The sequence below is a fragment of the Megalobrama amblycephala genome, linkage group LG3 (genome assembly GCF_018812025.1).
Source record: "Megalobrama amblycephala isolate DHTTF-2021 linkage group LG3, ASM1881202v1, whole genome shotgun sequence".
Classification (NCBI taxonomy): Eukaryota; Metazoa; Chordata; class Actinopteri; order Cypriniformes; family Xenocyprididae; genus Megalobrama; species Megalobrama amblycephala.
The window spans coordinates 43624012-43647358 of NC_063046.1; the positions used below are offsets into that span (position 1 = coordinate 43624012).

General features: G+C 37.6%; 1 protein-coding gene across 3 annotated transcripts in view; it reads right to left on the minus strand.

Moving 5' to 3' along the window:
• csnk1g1 (casein kinase 1, gamma 1) overlaps positions 1–23203 on the minus strand; it is a 58587-nt gene extending 35384 nt beyond the window's left edge. The window contains exons 1-4 of one of the 3 annotated variants that reach the window (XM_048185589.1): positions 22996–23203; positions 15769–16082; positions 13828–13868; positions 12204–12273 (exon numbers count right to left, since the gene is read on the minus strand). In XM_048185589.1, the coding sequence (XP_048041546.1) occupies positions 12204–12273; positions 13828–13868; positions 15769–15946 (289 nt within the window). In that variant the 5' untranslated portion in view covers positions 15947–16082; positions 22996–23203. Of the gene's footprint in view, positions 1–12203; positions 12274–13827; positions 13869–15768; positions 16083–22584; positions 22831–22995 lie in introns of those variants that run through there. The other 2 variants (XM_048185591.1, XM_048185590.1) reach the window with 2 other exon arrangements.
• Between the last annotated feature and the right edge of the window lie 144 nt (positions 23204–23347).

The following is a 23347-nucleotide window of genomic DNA, read 5'->3' on the forward strand; positions in this document are numbered from 1 at the left end:
CGGGATTATCCGAGCGTTTCAAAGTTTACTTCAGGATGTCAGTGGCTCTGTTTGATGCTTTACTACTGGCACAATCTGTCTTTATATTCGGTCTCTTTGTATTCCTCACGTTGTTTGTCATTCAGTGCTGCTGTTTTGTGCTGTAGACGACGTGGATCAACTTGTCAGATGGCATTCTGGATTTTTGCGTTCGCGTACGGTGGCTCTGAATTGTCAAAACGTCTCTCAAAATGCGTGCCACGGATGCGAAAAACGCAGAAAATCGAACCTGATCCGAATATTTTTTTGACGGACGAAAGTTTCGGAGGCAGTGTGCAAACGCGATTGACATAACGTGAGGTCGAATTTATTTTTTAACGTGCGAAAGTTTCGCATGCGAATTTCGGACTCAGTGTGCAATGACCTTTAATATTAGACATAAAACTAATTTGGTTTCATTAAAATCAACAAAACTGTCTATGCTGGAAAGGCCTGCCTGAGATAATTCAAAAAGTATGCTATCATTTCAGCTATTTTTTATTATTATTTATATTTTCTAAAATCACACTGCAGATATACCACAGTACAGCATAATCACTACCGACTGTCAGCTGACACTGGTTACACACAGCATATACCGTCATACCGGCCAGCCCTGACATTCAGCAAATCTATAAGAGCATTACAAATGGGTTTGAATATTACGGCTTGTGCATGTGTAATCATAACACGCTAATCGGAACAGATGGGATGGACCGTGATCTCTGGACTAGTGATGTCACTTCTCTCCTCATTGATAAGAGCTGCATGCCCAAGCATGAGGAGCGAGATGGAGAGATAGAGAGAGTGCACTGATCACACCATCACTTTGGAGTGGTGCAGCAGAAGATGAGTAATCATCACTAACACCCTCGTCACCAACTGTGCGCCTGGACTTGCATTAGAGAGTATTCCATTTACCTTTACGGGAAAGAAATGTTTTCTGAGAGCCCTGATAGACCGCTACATTTAATGTCTATTGTTCAGTCTGATGTTTCACTATTGCTCATTTATTATCGCAGATCCCCTGAAAGGTCATTTAACCTGGCTGAATGTGGGACTGCTCAGAATCCTGTGTGACACGTCCTCTGAACGGATAAGCATCTGCTGGCGGGGCCGTGACATCACTGCATGATATCGAGCTGAGCGATGCTGCTGAAAGCCGACCTCTCAGAGAATCATGTCTGGGCATGTCCGTCTCCGTCCTTCAGGAGAGCAGCCTCCTGCTCAGCCACAGACAGACTAATGTTGTGATGTCCAACGCATTTCTGTTCTTTTAGTATGTTCATATGAAATTTTTACATTGACACAACCTCACAAGAAAACGTAATGTTTTGTACGAGATTGCAGAATCGCAAGAAATTGTACAAAAATGTATGACTGAAACTATGCCAAACCCCGAAACCTAACCATGATAGTAATAAAAATAAATAAATTTAAACTCATTTTTATTTCAGTTATTTGACAAGGCAATATTTCTAATTTTTTTTTATTTACATTTCATTTTGAATTTTAAATGTAGTTTGTTTATATTTTATTTTATTTTAGCTTTATTTCAAATTACGAAAATTAGTTCGTTTTAGTTAACAATAACAAGACAAGTATTGTGCTTGAATGGTCAAATACACACACTTGTGTCAAAATGCCCATCTTTACTTGTATCTAGGGCTGTCAAATGATTAATCGCGATTAATCGCATACAAAATAAACGTTTGAGTTTGCCTAATATGTGTGAGTGCTGTGTGTAATTAATATGTATATATAAATATACACAAATTAATGTATATATTTAAGAGAAATATGTTATTTATGTACAAAATATTTGTATTTATATATAACATAAATAATATAAAAATATAAATAAATGCATATACTTGTAAATATTTCTCAAATATATACATGAATGTGTTTGTATTTATATATACATAATAATTACACAGTGCACCCACATATATTAGGCAAACTCAAACTTTTATTTTGTATACGATTAATCGCGATTAATCGTTTGACAGCCCTACTTGTATCCTTGTAAACAGATGTCTGTCTTAAAGGCCTACTGAAGTGCCTTGAAATGCGCAGCAATATTCAATGTGTTGACGTAATTTCCATTGAAACGGCAAGATAGCGTGGGACATTTCGAACAGCTCCTCCCCTTTTTTTAAATTAGCCAATAGCTTTTAGTTTATTCACAGCTCGGCCAGAGTGTTCGGTAAAGCCGCAGTTTCCTCTTAATCTCTAAATGTTTCTCCTCATAAATCTCCTCCATATGGAAGTGAAGAGTGATGTCATTAAAATCATTGATCATATTGGCGGAAGTTTATTGTATTGCAAGTTTGAATGTTTATATCTTCAAAATGTGAATTTTGTCATTGTTTTGGAGCACACTAGCTTGCAGATAAAAGTAAGGCTAACATTCATATTAAAAGCCAAAAAGCTTCCATTTTAATTTCATGGCGACTTTAAGTGAACGTAAACAGTTGAGAAAGTAAATGTGGAACAGTATATTAGATCCATGCGTTTAGTCTTAAAGTGACAGCAGCATAATAAGCCTGCTGCCGTCTGTGTCAATGTTGATCAAACAACAAAAGATAGAGAAAATCACTCACTGCTCTTGACTGAATAACTTTTGTAACTTTAATTAGAATAAATGTATATGTAAATGTACACAGTGAAGACTATGCAGACTATGTTTTTTTGTAAATTTCATTACTTTATACAATTTATGCATTTCTAGTGCTTGAAGCTTTTCAGGTAGGTCTATTTCATGTGTTTTTGTTCTATTGTATACTTTGTCCTATTTCTAGAAATGCACTAATTAGTTTCTTTGTTTTTTATCACTGACTGTTTACTTGTCTTCAGTAAGCTTGAGAGTTGTCAATTTTTTTATCATTAAAACTCTCGTGTGTAGGACTAATTTCTTATGCATTTCATCCCAGGCCTCCGTTGCCAAATTGTCATTTTAGAGCTAGTAACAGAGGCCTGAGCCACTGATATGCAGACTTATGCTGTTATATGAGAGAGATGCAAACCATTGCAGTTATTAGTAGAGAGAGTGGGAAAAAGAGTGTGCTTTCAATAGATAAACGTAGTTAGTGGGGAAACATGGAAATAGTTTGTAATTTTTATCATTGTTTGATATATCTATCTGCATGGTCAATGTCTTTGTGGGTTCTTTTGCTGTTGTAGGCTTTAAAAGGACATTTGAAATAACTGAATTCATTTGCCAAAGTGATATGGAATTATGTGGTCAAGACCCGACTGGAACTACTTTAGCTGTGCCTTTAATCGGAATATAATGGTTAGCCAACCTCGCTAAGAATTCGGGGCCGAGAACGGTTTGTAATCGTGCCGTGCCGTACCACACTCAAGTGGAAATATAACTGGAACCAGTCCCTACCGTTCTTACACCGTGTCCTAACCAGACGCAATGCCGAGACACGCCACATAATTGACAAAGATTGTTTCAGTCACTCAGGATGCACTTTAAAAATGTTCAAATTGTGTAATTAGGAATTTGATTATGTATAGTGTATACTAGTATAGTATAGTGTGGACAGACAAACTGTTTGTCGCTAGAATCTTATCGCATTGCGTTTGGTTAGGACATGGTATTAAAACCATTCGGTCCGACCGTGGAAAAGCGTTAGAATGTTCGTCAACCAATCAGAATCAAGCATTTAACAGCCCAGAAATATAAATTTAAAGAATTAACTCAAAAGAATATTTGGTTCTTGAATTAAACATCACTAAATCTAAAGGTAAACAAAGCAAAGGTTTTAAGGATTATGACTGACAAGGAATGAACCGCATTTCATTTATCTGGTACAACGTGCTCCTGGAAGACAACATAACATCACGTAAAGAGACATACCTGGTTTTAAGCTCAAAGCAAGATCTGAATCTTTAGGGAAAATATCAAGGCAACTGACAAAGCCTGTTATGTAAATAGATTTCACTATTGCATATACAGGGCTGTGTTTGTGCATTATGAGGATTCCTAAGAACAAATACAGACTGAATCAGTCTGTCCTAAATAATGCACTAACATTATCTCATAACCCGCCATCTTGAACCAAACATTCAATCCAGACTAAATCGTGCTATGCAGGAGGAAGGTGAGAATCAAAAAGAGGAGGCCGAGACTCTCCCCCCTCCATCACCCCATCCCCCCCATACATAAAGCATGAGCTGAGAGCTCAGCAGGTGGGCCCAGCGGAGGCAGACACATACAGCACCTCCTCCACGGAGGCTACGCCTGTGAGATGCTCTTTATACTATGGCAGGGGGGAAAATCTGATTCACCGGGACATCATGATGCTTTTTCAAATCGATTTGCATTAAAGCAGAAAAATGCATCATTTTAATGATTTTCAATCATTACTGAAAGCATGACAGGATCATATACTTGCAGATAAATGGCAATCTGCCACATCAAATTCAGGTTTCACACACCTTGAGTAATAAATGCATGACTTTGCAGTTGTTCGTGGATAAATGGATTACTGGATAAGGACTGTTAATCAATTTACAGAGTCACAAAAAGGATTTTTACTCCTTTGACACCAGGTTAATGTTAAAAATAAATACATTTAGCGACTATGTCAAACAGAAAAATTTATAGGTTTCAATAAACATTTAAGTTTTTTAATTTTCAACACACACACACACACGTGCATATGTATATGAAGCGATACAGCTATAATCATAGCTTTAAACTCAAATGCACTTTGAGCTGAGCATAATAAAATATTTATACGGACATGGAAATGTCCATAAATAAGATTTTATTCATTTCTATAACTTTTCTAGGCAAAAGTTCAATACTATTTTTTTTAAATGTGCTTTCACTGATGGAGGTTCAGCATTCAGAATAATCCATAATGAAACTTGTCAACTATTTTCATCACTGATTATCAATTAGTCATTGCAATCCTAATTCTCATTATTTGATAAGGGGTGAAGGTCAAAACACTGGCACTCCTGTCACGTTGGGAATTACTTTATTACTGTAATAATTTTGTAATAAAACAACAACAAAAAAAAAAGGTTTACAAAAGGCATACACCCAGTTTCAAGAGTCCTGGAATATGAAGAATTTCTCCCAGTAGCCACGATGGGCAGAAATAAGAGGACTGACAGTATGTAAGAGCTTGCAGTCGTGCCTGGGGGAGGGTAGACCTCCGGGGTCGGGTTGCACAGTAGAGGACGTAAGGGGAAGCACATCCTCAGGATTTCACGCTACAGTCACAATAGCATCTCCTTCACCTGACCACCCAGCATGCCTCACTTCCTTTTGGTCCTTTCTTTTCGGGGTCTAGCAAACAAACATGCTCCCCAAGAAATGGACACAATAGCCCGATTCTAGATTAAATGTGCTTGTGGGTGTTACATAGTTTTCATTTAAAAGTTACCATCAAAATTGAGCAAATTGACAATTATTGTTTATGGAATATTGCAGTATTTATTTTTATAATATAAGCCCTTGTAATTTTTAACAGGGCTCCAGACTAACATTTGAGAGCAGTAGCACCGGTGCCACTAAGTTCTGCTGGTGCCAGCACCTGATTTAGTAGCGCTGGAGGGATTTTTAATAATAAAGTTAATTTAATCCTAAAATTACTATTGCTCTGCATTAATAAGTGCAGTTACAAATATAGTACATGTTTGTTCGAGGTCAGCAAAGCACTGACCTTGAATTGAGATGCAGATCAAATTAACTTTTATTAACAACAGAAACTTGCAAAAACCTATTTTTTATAGGGGAAATGTAAATATTCTACTCTTATTAAATGTACCATTGTTCTTCTATAGTATCATACTGAACTGACCGACAGCTGATTTTTTATTTTATTTTTTTTTTAAATAAAAGTGTTTGTTTTCCATGAAGTGTTAGTTTTCCGATATAGTTAAACTTTTAGCTTTACAAATTAACATATTAAAAATGACATGAAAATTCAGTAAGAGATCTGAAGTGCTGGAACAATTGTGAAGCACTTGAAAGAAAGTGCTTGAGAAAGTGCTTTCATTCTCAAAAGGTTGTACAAACCCTGAGATGAATAATACAAAAAAAAAAAAAAAACGAGACTATTTCTGCCACAATACCATGGTTACAGTTAGCGCTGCTTTATTAAATCCACAGTGAATGTTAGTGATTTGTGGACAAAAAGCCTTCTATAACTTGTTCATTCAAGGCACAATATTTCCCCTGGTTTGAACTGATATCTATGGTTTATAACAGAATTCTACGCTGAATTTGAACGCTTCCCAATAGATCTCAGAGTGATGTTATTAATTCTGCGGTGAATTCAAACACTTTCTCACTGGATATCCCAGCGCTGTGTAGTAACAGTGTCAACAGACCCGTGAGTGCCTGTTCTGAGCTCGCGCTGCACTATCATTGCTTCGAGCTGATAAACGGTCAACGCAGCGCAGCTCAAACGAGTAGCGCAGTTTCATTCCGCTTTCGTTGCATTTGCCTCTTGATGTTTCTCATATGCAACAGAAATGGCAGCTCTTATCAGTTGGGCAACGTGGTGGCACCAGTGCAAAGAGTAGGTAGTAAAGGCATTGTTAAAATAGTCCATGTGACTACAGTGGTTCAACCTCATTTTTTATGTTACGAAGATAAACGGGTTTGGGACGACATGAGGGTGAGTAATAAATGACAGAATTTTCATTTTTGGGTGAACTAACCCTTTAATCAAAATAACTTCACTTCCTCTCTTTTGCAGGAGCAACTTGTCAGTCACAGATCAACCAATAGCAAACCACAACAGAAGTAAGGTGCAGTCATACAGTTTGGATATGAACACAAGCTGCTTTTAAAAGCCATCTCTATAAAACAATGTCCGCTGTTGTATCCCAGCAGCCTCTCTGAGGGCTCAGGACTTCAGAGTTTATGTGGGACCCTGCTGATTTGGTACTCCAGCGTGGTGCTCAAGGAGCTGAGCAAGGCACCGGTGTAGAGTTACACAAGCTCGGCTGCCAGGCAGTTTAATCAGCGGACTGCTTTTCAGACGTCATACGATAACAGCGCTAAGTGAACATCCTGGAAACGCTCGTGGTCAGAGTGCCACCTTTCCTGAAGTGCTGATTCATCACTGAGACACAAACCCTGCTGGAGGACATGTACAGAGCAGCATGGACCGCATGCTGTCCCAGATACAGCACAGGAAGAAAACTTATACACAGCAAAAAGACATCCACATGCACACACGTCTCTGCATATAACAGCAGAGTGGCAGACCTATAGGCTTACACAGGGGTTTACTGAGATGCTCATATAGCTAGCTGTGCTGTGTGCTGAATTATTGATCAGCATCTGCTGCTGCCACCCTTTCCCTGTCTTTTCTGGCCTAACAAGCCACTGAACTACATTCAACTACACATATCATTACAAACACACCCGCTTGAGTTCTACTTCAAATGCATGTAGGGCTCAGCAATACATTTATGATTGTATGGTTCTGTTGGTGATATGGAGAGAGAGAAAAAAATCCTTGCCCTCAAACCATGACCGTTTAAATGCCTCAGACTTTTGGACACCACTGTTTGTAGGGTAGGTAGAGGTTCAAAACTTTTGCATTATCAGCCCTAATTCACCTTGTTCTGTCTTAGGGCCGTGATACATCAAGCCGACACGTATTGGCTCAGGACTTTGTGGAGGTGATAGTGGAGTTCACTGTAATACAGTTCTCTTCACAGACGCTAATGTAATCAGCTGTAATGGCTGACAAATTAGCCTTTTTTTCAGTTCAGTTGACTGAGAAGCATTTGCCTTGACACTAATTTGCAGGCTCCACATTTTTTAATCATGTCACTGCATAATTACATTTCCTTTAGCAGATTAAAAAGCTCTGCAATTTCAAAATTCTAGCCAACATTATAATATCCAATCAGTGATTAGCATTTAGCATGACAACATTTTACCACTATCAGTCTTTTTTTTTTCTGAAGTCTCTTATGCTCACCAACAGTAAAAACAGTTATATTGTGAAATTTTATTACAATTTAAAAAGAAATTCTCTATTTGAAATTTTTTAAATTAATGCTGTCAAACGATTAATCGCATACAAAATATTGGATAGTTTGTGTTTGCATGATATAAGTGTGTAAATTTATTATGTACATATAAATACACACACATGCATGTAATATATATATATATATATATATATATATATATATATATATATATATATATATATATATATATATATATATATATATATATATATATATATATATATATATATATATATATATACATACACACACACACACACACACACACACACAAGGATGCACTAAACTGATCAAAAGTGAAAGCAAAATCATTTATAATATTACAAAATATTTCTATTTCAAAATAAAATATAAATTAATTAAATGTTCTTAAAATGTTCTATACATCAAAATCCTGAAAAAAGGTATTTTTTGAAAAAAAAAAAAAAAAAAAAAAAAAAAAAAAAAAAAAATGAGAATCCAGTATTTGAGGACAATATGCAGCATGGCCCAAAATCTCTGGAAAAAGCTCTGGAAGATATCAAAGAAAAAGTGCTTGCTAACATGACCCTGGAGAAATGATTGACATGCAAATCTACGCGGCACTTAATTCTGAATTCCCCCTTCAGATGATCTAGCCATTTAATGCAAACACAAGAAAATGGGTATACATGACAAGCCACCTTCTTGCTGACACAGCTGCTGCTGAGGATATATATCATGCTAATAAACAGAGTATAAAGATGACTGAGGAATGACAGTGTGCGAATCTTAAGAGAGCCCAAGGCCACGCCTCCTGGCCTGTCATCATCCAGACACTGAACAGAGAATTTGCATTGTCACCAGGGCAACACCGTCATCACGCTGTTCTGTGATGCCTGAGCCGCCACTTCCTGAATCAAAGTGCAGTGCGACGTGATCAAACCCAGCAGCTATTGAACGTACAGACAAATGTTTTACTACTAGTCTTGCCTTGATGTGGTGTCTTGATAAAAAAAAAGCTAAAAGAGTGTGAGTAGTACCAATGCCAAAGCAAAACCAAACTATCAAAACCACTGAGCGATCTCTGAACTATCGTAGTAGAAGAGTGCCACATCACAGTCTAGATTTAAACAAAGGTTGAAATAGCATATATTATCATACAGATGCAAAGAGAATTATTAGTCCCTGCATATTAACAGAATGAAAACATCAAATTTAAAGGTCAAGAACAATATGAATTGTTAAAACAGAATAATTATTCTACACCGAACAAGCACTTGTACAAACACACTGTACTGCCCTATGGCAACAGCTATGTTTCCATTTCAAGGTCCAGTGTGTAATATTTAGGAGGATCTATTGATAGAAATGCAATATAATATATATAACTATGTTTTCAGTGTATAAAGACCTTACATCATGAACTATGTTTTTATTATCTCAGAAAGAGTCATTTCTATCGTCATACACCATGGGTTCCCTTACATGGTAAGTCGCCATTTTGTGGCGCCGTGTTTCTACAGTAGCCCTAAATGGACGAGCTGCTCACAGAGCGCATTATGCGTCACTATGTTGTTGTTGTTCTTCTACTAACTAGTATGCAAAAAAGCTAGCTAAAGCCAGCGAATAAAACAATGACAAAATGATGAACAAGTAAAAATAATATTCGCAATAACATATCGATTTACTGTATAATTAAGTAAATATGATTTCTTAATTTATCTTTGTAAAGAAAACCTGCTTGACTGGCTACTCTCTGCTCTTACAGACGATGACATCTTTGTCCTGTGTCGGCCACCATAGCTTCTCTATGTGCTTTGAAAGGGAGGGGTGAGTGGCGGACTGAGTCGCTAGATGCCACTAAAATTTACACCCTAAAGTTACGGATTAAGTTTTAAATTTTGGGGGAAAATTGTAGTGGTTACATCCTATGTACTTAAGAGAGCAAGAGTCAATTTTGGGTTACTGAGGAAAAAATAAAGGAAATTGTAGCCACTACTGTTGTTTATCTTTATTTCAATGAAAATAAAATAATTACAATTTTGAGCGTGTACACAAAACGCTTAGTAATCCGAGAATAATTTGAGATGCTATACTATACATACATATAATACATACAAGTCCAATGATATTTTCTTAACATGTAAGCATTTTATAAAGCCATGACTTATGACGCACAACTAGGAATTTATAGTAACACTTCACAATAAGGTTTCATTAGTTGATATTAGTTAATTAAGGCCACATTTACTTTGCAGGTCTTGATGCCAAATTCCAATTTACTAGGGGTGTAACGATACGCTCAGGTCACGATACGGTACGTATCTCGATACGAGTTCACGATACGATACGTATCACGATATTTTGAACAAAATGAAACTGAAATTCAAACAAGATTTATTCAAAAAACATGAACAAATTTCAATAATTTTCCTTGTTGTACATACAAGATCACATTTCAAGGTTTAATAAAAACCTTCTGTATTCAAATTAACAGTTGAATAGGGTTGTCTGTCACTGAAAATTTTTTTTTTAATTTAACATGAACTTAGAATTATGAATAGGGGCCGTTCACATATCGCGTCTAAAAACGCGTGGAAGGCGCGGCCGCACCGCTTCTCCTCCTTTCCAAAGCGCTTGCGCTCCTGTGGCGTCGGTCGTTGCTATGCAACCATGAACTGAGCTCTCCAAGAGGATCAGGATGTTTCTGCAAAGGATAAATGATTTCTAGCCCTTGCATTAGTTTTACTACGAGATATATTGATGGAGATAAGATATAAAAACCACCATGTACAGCTATGATCAGCTGTTCGGCTGAGCTTTTGATGTTTTGTTACGGAAAGGCCATAGCTGATCGGCTGATTCTTGTCACACGACCTGCGGTGCGCTTGCGGCATTCTGAGAAGTTGAGAATTGCATGCGCGTCGCGACTGCGTTGATCCCATTATGAGCGCGCCTGCCGCGCGGCTACATTTGAAAAAAATAACTGGCTTGCACGCGGAAAAGACGCAATATGTGAACGGCCCCACAGAACTTCTTAAAGCAAAGCATCGCAAGCGTCTTTTGCTTTTCTGTGAGCACAGCTGTTGCTGTGCACTGCGGTGAAAGAAAGCCACGACTTTTCTCACGCGATCATGCAAGAGACTGACATGAGAAACGTTTAAACCTGCTTGCAAGATTCAATGTGTGCCCGAAACACTTACTGAACTAGAGAGCTGATTGAGACACACCATTTATATGCGGTGACAACCGGCTTCTCTCACCGCCACCTTGCAGAGTAGGTCACGTCGGCAGCTCAACCAATAAGATTAAACTGCCGTCATATCGTAAAAGTATCGCCATCACTCTACGATGCATATCGTAACATGTTTGCATCGCAAAGTATCGTACTACGATAAATCGTTACACCCCTACGATTTACTGTTAATCTGATTTTGTTGACAACCAGCTTACATCTTTTTAAAGTGTCCGAAATCCGATATCTGCATCAACTTGGCGAAATAACCAGAAAAGCTTAGGCAAAAAGGAAGTAAAAACTACTCAGCAAAACAGTGAGGTACGAATAGCTTACAAAAGCCATGACAATTATAAGGAACAAAATCACAATGGGTTTGACATTTTGTGAGAACCGGCACTTCACCGAGACAAATATACAAGGGAAATCAACTGACGAATTTCTTTGTCAGAGGCACTAAATATACTTTAACATGATCTAATCATTGCTGACAAGTTCTCAATTCATCAGCCACTGGTATGCGAGGCAAAACATGAGTTTTGTAACAAGAGTGTAGATTTTCATTTCAGTTTAATATATACGCCTAGGCTCAGTTGTAAAACTAACCATCCTGTAAGATCAAAACTGAAGCTATGACTCAACATGTCAGATACTCCAGAGGGGAAAATCCTCAATCCAATACAAAGGAAACATCCTCAGAAAGCCTGCTTGGGAACTGCAGGCTTCAAAGCAAGGAAAATAACAGTAAATCCCTGTCACAAAGCCTGAGTGCAATATAAACAAAGTCATGCACCTGGATATGAAGATTAAGGCTAAATGTAGATGAGATACAATGAGCAAACACACTGACTGAATGCAAAACTATAAAACACAGCAGATGAAAATGCCTGAGATGAATATTATTCAGGTAAACAAAAGAGATAAACACAGGGTAGAGCGGTGATGGTGTTGATTATAACCTTACCTGCACTGCCTAATGTTTTGTAGAACCGGTACTCCAAATGAAGCTGTGGGGCCCTTGATTTCACAGGTTCCTTTAGAAGTGTCACACACACACACACACACAAAATCAATTAAAACCCTTTATTTGTTTACATTAAGTTCATTCAAAATTAGGGTTGGGATTTGAAAATCGATTTGAGGTCAGGAAACGGAAACTTGTTATAAAATTAACATTTCGATTTCGCTTATCGATTTCTGTGTGCACATTTTATTGTGATTTTAAACAATTCAAGTGCAAGAAGATGCGAAAGAGAACTCAATTTCTGCACTTGCGCACTGTTCTCTGTGCTGTGCACACATCCAAAGCATGCGCACAGAAAGCTGCCTCTCATATAGTGCACAAATACTGAATTGAGCTCTCTTTCGTGTCTTGCGCTTGAACGGACAAATACACACAAAATTATGTCAAAATGTCCTTGTAAACACAGCTGTTTATGTCTTAAGAAAAAAAACCAAATTTATCATCTGGCAAGTAACAACTAATAAGTTTCTACAGATTTTTACTCGCATTTGGTGCTTTGAACCAATATGAATGAATCGATCAGAAGAATCAGAATCGCTAGAATCGCAGAATTCAAACACCACCCAACCCTATTCACAATATACAACAAACACTCCAACCAGCAAAACACATTTATTTCTTCACATCTGAGCAATATGTTCAAGTTATCACTTCTAATATTCTTTTAGTTTCAGGTTCCCAAAATGTCTGTCTAAAATTCATTATGCTTTCTTGCTTATAACATGACTTTGAACAATCCAACCTTAAAGGGATAGTTCACCCAAAAATTTAAATTTGATGTGTATCTGCTTACCCCCAGGGCATCCAAGATGTAGATGATTTTTAACTCCAACCGTTGCCATCTGTCAGTTGCATAATATGTGTCAATGGGAACTTCGTCTATAAGAGTAAAAATAAACATGCAGAGACAAATCCAAATTAAACCCTGCGGCTCATGATGACACATTGATGTCCTAAGACACGAAACAATCGGTTTGTGAGAGAAACCGAACAGTATTTATATAATTTTTAACCTCTAAAACACCACTATGTCCAACTGCCCTGCACATCTGGTTAGTGAGGTCTGAACGCGCTCTGACAACAGAAGTGATGTCTCGCACTCATTGAAGCAAAGCGCGAGAGATCACTTCCGTCATCAGAACGTGTTTTTTGACCTCATTAACTGGATGCTGAACGCAGTTGGACATAGTGGTGTTTTAGAGGTAAAAAATTATATAAATACTGTTCAGTTTCTCGCACAAACCGATCGGTTCGTGTCTTAGGACATCAATGTGTCGTCACGAGCTGCAGGGTTTAATTTGGATTTGTCTATGCAAGTTTTTTTGACTCTTATAAATTGTGTTACCATTGACACGTATTATACGACTGACAGACTGCCACAGTTGGAGTTAAAAATCATAATTTGTGTTCTACTGAAGAAACAAAGTCACCTACATCTTGGATGCCTGAGGGTAAACATCAAATTTAAATTTTTGGGTGAACTATCCCTTTAAGCTTTTGATTCCAGGTCTACTTCACCTGATATAATCGATTGGAAGAAAACAATAAACATAAATGTACTTACCAACTTTATTGCAACGTACTCATTGGTATAGAGATTCTTTCCTACAAAAACAAAAACAAACAGAGTGACTGAAACTGAAATTAGACTTTTTGAACATGAAAGCAACAATATGGACTTTTCGGCCTATACTAATGTTTTTAATGATTGGAATTCTGCCTTTATTAGATAGGAAATCTAATGGAGATTTTGACAGGAAAGTATATGTATAGAGAGGGGGGACGGGTATAGGACATGACCCAGGTTGGTTTTGAACTCTGGACCCATTAGGACAACAACAACAGCCAGAACAGTTATGAGGTTTGGTCAATAAACAGAAGTGGTAAGTTCTCGTGTCAGTTCCAAAATCTACTTATTTTGTTATAAATGCTATAAGTATACTAAAAAGGGTTTAATTATCTTAGAAAAAAAATCCAAGGCACTTCTTCCAGTCAAAAAAGTTAAAACACCTTCATTCACATAATGGCTATCGCAATAGAAACATTAAAAACGGCTAAAATGCTGCAATTTCGGCCTTCAGCTTTGTTGACATGTTGAGTGTAGACATGTGAGTGACGGCATTTTAACTTTTTTGGACTTGGATTTTTTCTAAGTATATGTTTGAAACCCAACCAAAGAGCATCTTCTGGTAATACTTCACAAGGTCCTTCCAGAAAATAGCATTCCAAGATGCTTTCTTTGAAGGGTTTACCAATTGTCAGCTATTTTTGCAATTCCTTGGTATTACATAATGGCCAATGCCATTGGCCATCTAAAACTGACTGGTCAACTACCATTTATATTATATGTAAAAAAAAAAAAAAAAAAAAGTCCAAAAATTCTACATGTATTAAAACATTACAGAAGAAAAGATAGAACAGAATTTCCTAGCATACAAAGAGTATAACATTTGAAGTTCTGTTCTCTTATCAGCTCCCAATATCATCCTGATGAGGGCTTTTCATACTGCACTTAATCCTAGGTTATCATCCTTCTAAACCTCACTTTTTACCCCGGGTAATTTAGAAGCGGGTTTAGCACCACATTTACCAGGGGTTATGATGAAACCCTACTCTGGAGTAGGGTTTGTACCACGGTTTCAGTGTTAACCCCGCATTACGGTGCCAAATATGTGCAGTGTGAAATGATGCGGTGTTAAAATGTTACAGCTGGATGCTTAGCAACAGACAGCCAATTGTGTGTCCCAACTGCTTGTTGTATAAACAGTTCAAGGGGGAAAATGTCAAATGGTGACAGAAGAGTCAAGAATTGGAGTGAACAAGAGACCGTTTCATTCTTACATTTATAGTCTAAAAAGTCCATTCAGGATAAACTTGATAGTACAGTTGGTGATATGAGGATGAACAATGCTACAGCCTTTATAAAAACTTTTCGTGTGCAGCGTTCAACCAATCAGTGACACTGACATTGCAAATATGGAAATAAGATTGTTAACCCAGAGTTTAGGAATGTACAGTGTGAAACGGCAGCTTATGAATACCCAGGATTAATTGTTAACCCCGGGTAAATTATGAGCAATGTGAAACGTGAAGCATGTTCATGAAATATTGTGCAGGCCAGGCTTGAATATAATAAAGTATATATTTTTTTCCCTCTGTTTGTTTGAACCTCCCAACCCCAACCAGTTCAACTCAACCAATGGCATGATTCTGGGGCGGAGAAATCTGTTTGTTCAACTAATGGATCGGGGATGTGTGTTCTAGGAATCCTCTTTGAAAACATTAGTTTTGCAATTCAATTTGTTGACACTAGAGCACAAATTACACACTTTGGATTTAAGGACGTTTCACATGACCCAGGTCAATGTTCCCCAATAGACTGCCTAATGATGGTGACCCAGGAGACTCCATAGCTCCTGCTTGGCACCATTAAGCAAAGAAATTCACCCCAGGTTGCTCCGTAGAGATTTTTGCGAACAATTAAGACATTAATGGCTTTCCTTACCGAGCTTCAGCTCTCCAAAGTTGCCACAGCCAATCTTCTTTCCAACTCTGAAGTTTGGTCCCACCATGAGGACCCCAGAGGATGCAGAGCTGGAGGGCCGCGAGTGCCCGCTGCGCCCCTGGGCCACTTTACTGCTCCTCACCGGCCTCTCACCCTCCTTCTCTCTGGGGTGATCCATGACTGCGGCGCCGGAGGCACAGAGATCCAGACGAACCAGGCCGGAGCCCAAAGCAGACAGCTCAGGCCAAAAGAAAACTCATGGGACGACGGCTGTTGGCACCGCTGCCGCTGAACCATTCACTGCTGCCAGCGCACTGAGGGGGAGAAACATGCAATCTGAGTATGTTTTACACCTCTGAGACAATTAAAATGTGTAATCAGTACATCATTTCATTAAATCATGAAATGACCACTGTATTCTTACAAGAACAAGTTCACAAAAGCTAAAATGTTTCACTATGAATGCCAAAATTCAACACTAATGAATTTTCAGTTCAATGATTCCTGCACTGCACTGGGCTACTGTAAAGAAAAAGCTAAAGAAATGATATTTTACCAGTGGTTATCCTGGTAAAACACGCTTGAGTTTCCTTTCATCAAGGGGTGGAATAATCAGTCAGCTATAGATAATCACAACACCTTTCTAATCACAGCACATTTGGCCAACAGTGAGAGCACGCGTATGATGCTAAATATGCATGCCAAAATTTCATCTTTTCTTAGAATAGAAATTTGCCTTTTTTTGTCCCCTTATAATCTGATCTAGATTGTGCCAATAATAATTGCAATATTTGTAATTAACTTGGACAGTAATCATTTTACTAATTATTATTATGGATGCACAGAAATTTCGGCTAACAAACATTTTTGGCCGGAACAGCCATTTTCAGTTTTGCCCCGAAATTGTTTTGGAGGGCTGAACTCAGTAGGGCTGCCCCCTAATAGTCGACTAACCGTTAGTCGATGAAAAGAGGCTTAGACAACCAAAAATGGTATTAGTAGTTTAGTCGCAGAAGAAGAAAAAAAAACTTCACAGGATGTGGCAAAATCACAGTCTGTGACAGACAGATTGTTAACGTCAGGAAATCCAAATATTTGCCTATAATTCATCATTCATCAACCTCAAATATGGCTTATCACTTGAAACATGTAAGTAGTTGCACTTGCAACTTTACAAGTCTGCTCGCTCTAACGTTTAACCTAGATAAATGTGCGCTATTATTTGGCACAAATCCAAGTGTTTGTGCGAAGAGCGCGGTTACTGCTTGACATGGAGGCGCCGGTGCGATCACTTGCATTTAACTTAAAATACTCTGTCATCTTTAGTCATACAGATAAGAACAATCCAACATACAAAACTGTAAATGGTTTGCTTTTATTTCTGTAAACTCACAACAACAAAACGTTGTGCTTTTGTAAAAATAATGAAAACAAACAGAATGCCGCTTTCTGCCGTCTCAGTCTCAAGTGAACTTGAGCGCGTCACAAAAATGAATCGAAACTCAGCAAACACTTGCCACACAGACATGAGAAATGTATCTAAGGAAAACTTGAAATGTCTACTTTTAAATTAACCGATTCAAATCTAAAACAAAATTCTCAGATTATGTAATCCGTATGAAACGTGTCCACTGCTGCAGAGATGACGAGTCAGCATCATTGACTTGGTTGACTGGGTTAGTTCACCCAAAAATTAAAATAATGTCACTCACCCTCATGTCCGTAAGATCTTCGTTCATCTTCAGAATGCCAATTAATATATTACTGATGAAATCTGATGGCTCAGTGAGGCCTCTATTGAGAGCAAAGCCATTGAAACTCTCAAGATCCATAAAGGTACTAAAAACACATTTGAAACAGTTCATGCGAGTTCAGTGGTTCTATCTTAATATTATAAAGCGATAAGAATAGTTTTTGTGAGCCAAAAAAAACCACAACAAAAAAACGAACTTTCAACAATATCTATATGGGCCGTTTTTAAAACACTGCTTCATGAATCTTCTGTTTCGAATTAGTGATTCGGATCTCCTATCAAACGGCTAAACTGCTGAAATCACGTGACTTTGGCGCTCCGATTCACTGATTCAATTCGTAAAACAGATATTGTTGAAAAGTCATTATTTTGATTTTTTTGGGCGCACAAAAAGTATTCTTGTCGCTTTATAATATTAAGATAGAACCACTGAACTTGCATGAACTGTTTCAAATCTATTTTTAGTACCTTTATGGACCTTGAGATTTTCAATGGCTTTGCTCTCAATGAAGGCCTCACTGAGCCATCGGATTTTATCAACAATATCTTACTTTGTGTTCTGAAGATGAACGAAGGTCTTACGGGTGCAGAACGACATGAGAGTGAGTAATAAATGACATTATTTTCATTTTTGGGTGAACTAACTCTTTAATCTTTGCAGCAGAAAACACACTAAACAAATTATTAAAATATCCAGACAGTCTCCTGTTTTTTCACACCACATTCACAAACATTATGTTTGCCGGTGCAAATGCTATGCGTGCGTTTGAGCACTGATCAGGCTATGTATTATATATATATATATATATATAGGTCGATTAATGGCTCAGTATTTTGATATATATGGATTATTCATATAAATGAACCACTACTAGTAGTCTATAAAATAGCTAGAAATCGGTGACTGAAACAGATGTTTAATCAGCACTTCTCCGATAGCATGTTTTGACTGAGTTCAGCGTCTATTTTGTGCACAACGTGGATAAGCTTAGCTACAACAGTTAAACATGTCATTGGTGTGGACACTAGCTGTGGATTGACAACAGAACAATGGTTCGTACAGATCACAGATCAACTATGAACCGTTGCACCCCTAGTACAGATAGTTTGCTATTATTTCTTTGCTTCAGACAGACAGCAAATCATAAAGTAACTTAAGTGCCTTCTGACTTCTAACGCATAGCCCTTTCACAAACAGGCCTTTTGTAGTGCCATGTTATCTAGATATTCTATGTGACTCTCAGGACACGCCTCGATCTCCATAGTGTTGTGATATGTCATATTCACGTAGCAGCAGTGGTGATGAGAACAGTTTCGAGAGGAGGAATCAATCTACATATAAAATATTGGTCACAAATTATTGGTTACTTTCTAAGTAATAAAAGTATAGCTCATCTACTGATAATTACATATAAATAAAGTTTTTTACCAATACACTTCACCATGAACAAAAAGGATCCTACGGTAGCAATATGAAAAATGTGTTTAACTGAAATATTGAGAGTCGGCTTGTTTATTTATTTAACAGCATACTGAGTTTATTTATTCAATTACCAAATTGTATTTTTTGATTTTGGGCTAAACTTACATGAGGGACTTTCCTACAGCACAAATGCAGCGTTTCTTGTTATGCATGCACGCAGAGCACATGATGTTGTTGTTGTTTGTATAAATGTGGGCATGCAGGTCTGTTCACGGATGACAGATATGGGTCACTTGCGAACTTAAAAACATCTGAGAAACCACAGAAATCATAAGTCACTAATAAGAGCATGACACTGAATTAATCAGATTCAATAAAAGAGCACCTCTGGCTACATAAATCCCAGCACAAAACATGAAAAATAAACAACAAAACCTATCAAGAAGCCTTAAAGTAGACAAAATGTTGTTTTTTTTTGTTGTTTTTTATGAATAAAGCATAGGCAAAGGCCTAACAAACTGAAGTGCTTCTTCTAACTGACCTATATCACATACAGGTCTATTGTTCCTCATGTCAACTGCATGCATCTTGTGCATGCTAAACAATAGTGGTTGAGATTCAACAAAAGAGAAGCCCATAAGTGTGCATACGTTTTGACGTATTTCTAATGCCCACGCACGGCATCATTATTGGCGATTATCGGTGATGCAGCACTAATGCAATATGCTGTATCCATTAGAAGTCTCATCTCAAATCATTAACCTTTTGAAAAGAGATTAGCTCAGGAGGAAGCCGGGCATCAGGGAGGGATTCCTATTGTGACACAACCAGTGAGGAAATGCTTCCCTGAACCCCCGAGTAAGACTCAGGTATTCGCCGAGGTTAAATCTTCAATATCTAAATTCAAAACCAATGGTTGAGTCAGAATCAGAGAATCCAGAAGACAATACAGATACATCTGAAACATATAGATTGATTTAAGGCCTGTTCACACTCAGAACGATACTGATTTTAAAAAAAAATGCGTCCACACCAACAGATGGGAACTTTCTGTTTATAAGGCCTGTTCATGATAACTAACTAATATAAACATTTTAATTGTTGTTCTAATACTATAAGAACAGAGAAGTCCACACCACAACTACAACAATGACAACACAGAGGAACAATATAGGTGGAATCACTTACAGGGTGATTTTTTGAGCTGATTAACAAACACTGACAGCCAATCAGAATCCATCCAACTTTAAAGCGCTCGAGCATTTAAAGGCACAATGCGTACGATTTTTTGGATTAAAATATCCAAAAACCACTAGCCATTTAATAGACAGAGCTGTAGTTCACTGATAAGCTACGCAATATCACGTTCATTATCGAAGGCGATTCATCTGCGATAATGAACGCGATATTGCGTAGCTTATCAGTGATCTACGGCTCTGTCTATTAAATGCCGCTCCATTTGAAAGCAGGTGATGGCGATTTAACGGTAATCAGGGAACCGGCTTTACTGATGAAATGCAGGTGAGAATCGCATGCGATATATCGCCCAGCCCTACGTAACAGTCGGTGTTATGTTGAAATTCGCCTGTTCTTCTGAGGTCTTTTAAACAAATGAGATTTATATAAGAAGGAGGAAACAACGGTGTTTGAGACTCACTGTATGTCATTTCCATGTACTGAACTCTAGTTATTCAACTATGCCGAGGTAAATTCAATTTTCGATTCCATGGCACCTTTAAATCCAGAAAAATAAGCAATTTTAACCAGGACATGAACCGTGTCTGTGCGTCGTCTACCAATATCATCATACCCGCGTTACCCTTATTTTCCGGTTTTATTTTGTAGAAAAAATGAAAATACCAATTATGCTTTAATATATTATGTGTTTTATTATAAAGGTGAATAACTATTTGGATACGTTCACCGACAGAAAACTAATCATGTTATATAGCTCAACACGTTAAGTCTTATTGTTTAAATCTCGTTTTCTTGATTTTCCGCGAGTTCCATGCTTTACCATGCCTCAACAGTAATACAATAATACAGTAATACAGCATTCTCTCCATCATACAATGTGTTTTAAAGGTCCCGTTTTTCGTGGATTTTTGAAGCTTTGATTGTGTTTATAGTGTGCAATATAACATGTGTTCATGTTTCACGTGTAAAAAAACACAGTATTTTTCACATAATTTACTTATCTGTATACCGCTGATGACTTCCTTGACTTTCTATGAAGTCCCTCCTTCAGAAATACGTAACGAGTTCTGATTGTGCCAGCGGTTCCTGTGTTGTGATTCGACAGCAGTTTAGCGCATCTTGCCCGGAAAGGTCACGCCTCTTACCATAACGTGGAGATGCACGCGCTCAGTGTTATTGTAAACATGTCTTTAATTTTACCCTATCAATTTGAGCCGGAATCAGACCCGGTGATTGGACTGCGGGATGAAAATAACAGCGTTTCGACGACATGGCGACAAACACACTCTACAAACGCAACTCTTGTGTATTACATACTGTGCCTTTAAAGCAGCAGACGATAGAACTATAACTTATAATACATTGAAAATGATCGTCCTTTGGTGTGGGCGCAAATATAATTTGTTATAGTTATCGTTCTTGATGTGAACGTGCCTTTAAAGTCGGGTGGATTCTGATTGGCTCAAAGTTTTGTTGTGTAAGTGATTCCAACGATATTGTTCCTTTGCGCCGTTATCATTATTGTTGTGGTGTGGACTTCCCTTTTCTCACAGAATTATAACAATATTAAAACTGTACAGTTATATACAAGTCCTTGGTGTGAACGCTAATCTAGTTATCGATCTTTGCGTGAACAGGCCTGGTTTATGATCATTAAAACATTAAATCATTACCATTCTTGGAGAGCCTTTATTCAGTCATTTCTAACATAAATTAGCCATAAAGATTCCTAAATATTGAAAATCCGCATACAACTCTTGTCTGTAGTAAAGCTACAATCACAATGTTACAACCTAAATGAACATATTTAGCAAATGTATGTCTTCTGCGGAACACAAAAGACGATATTTTGAAGAATGTTTGTATCTAAACAGTTGTGGGGCACCATTGACTCGAATTGTTTTTCAATACTATGGAAGTCAGTGGTGCCCCACAACTGTTAGGTTACCCATATCCGTCAAAATATCTTCTTTTGTGTTCAACAGAAGAAATAAATTCATACAGGTTGGAAACAACTCGACGGTGAGTAAATGATGACAGAATTTTCATTTTTGGTTGAACTATCCCTTATATTAGGAACTGACAGCCACAAATGTATAAATTAAAGATGCAATGAAAGTGAGTAGCAACTAAAGCTATAATTCTGGCTTTTGTGCTCTGCAGAAAAAGTAATACTAATAAAACTGTAATTTTTTGGGGTGAACTAGCCCTTTAAGTTCGCATCTTTCCCCAGAGTCTCTTATGTGTGTGTAATGGATTCTCCAATGGCCCCCAGTAAAGACAAAAGCCTTCAAAAAATTGTTGTAGTAGTAGTAATAATAAATAAAAACAAACAAGTAAACATAACTTTAAATATTAAACAACACCTGTATCCGTACATTTAATCTAATAAAATAAACGTAAACAAAAATAGAAAGTAAATAAATAAATAAAGCAGTCTCACGACATTGAATGAGCTTTCCTCCTCCTCCTGCGGGCCAGAAACCTCAATGTTCAATGTTCAGTCCCTTAACAGGAAGGAGGAACACGATATTTCACAAATCACCTGCCAGCTGTCTATAACACCGATATATTTAACGGATTTCTTGATAATCAATCGAGCTGGTCAGATATCGATCCACATCACATCCATGGAGTTGTTCATTTCTGTCGCTAATATGAGCCACAGGGCGAGTCGTGATGCGCAGTTATTGTTAAAACACTGAAACAGATCACAACCTCAATCGATCAGTCAAGATTAGCGTTCATTATAAGCAGGATTACCGGTCAGCTAACCAATATGAACTAATGGAGCTAACAGCCTGACAAACACCTTTAGCTCGTTAGCTATAGCAGCCTTATTTCTTTCACTCACTTCCACGATGAACTTCGCCAGAGGCTTCAGGGGGGAGATGGATACTGAGATACCAGCGTCTGTAGATTATATGACACCTTTTCTGAATTAAATCAGTGTTGATATCCCGCTACCCGCTTTTCCTCCTTTCTTTACTGTTCCTGCAAGTAACGTGAACCTTTCGCTGTCGCCAATGACTTCCGCTCTCGGACTCTAAGGAGATTTCAAAACAAAAGTCCCTGCTATCACTAGGGTCATTCCTGTTGAATTTTGTAACATTTAAACAGCCGATATACCAGTGTTGTCGTTTATATATATAACAGATTATACCAGACTTTCAGATATATGCTGTGCTTAAGCACTTTTTAAATAT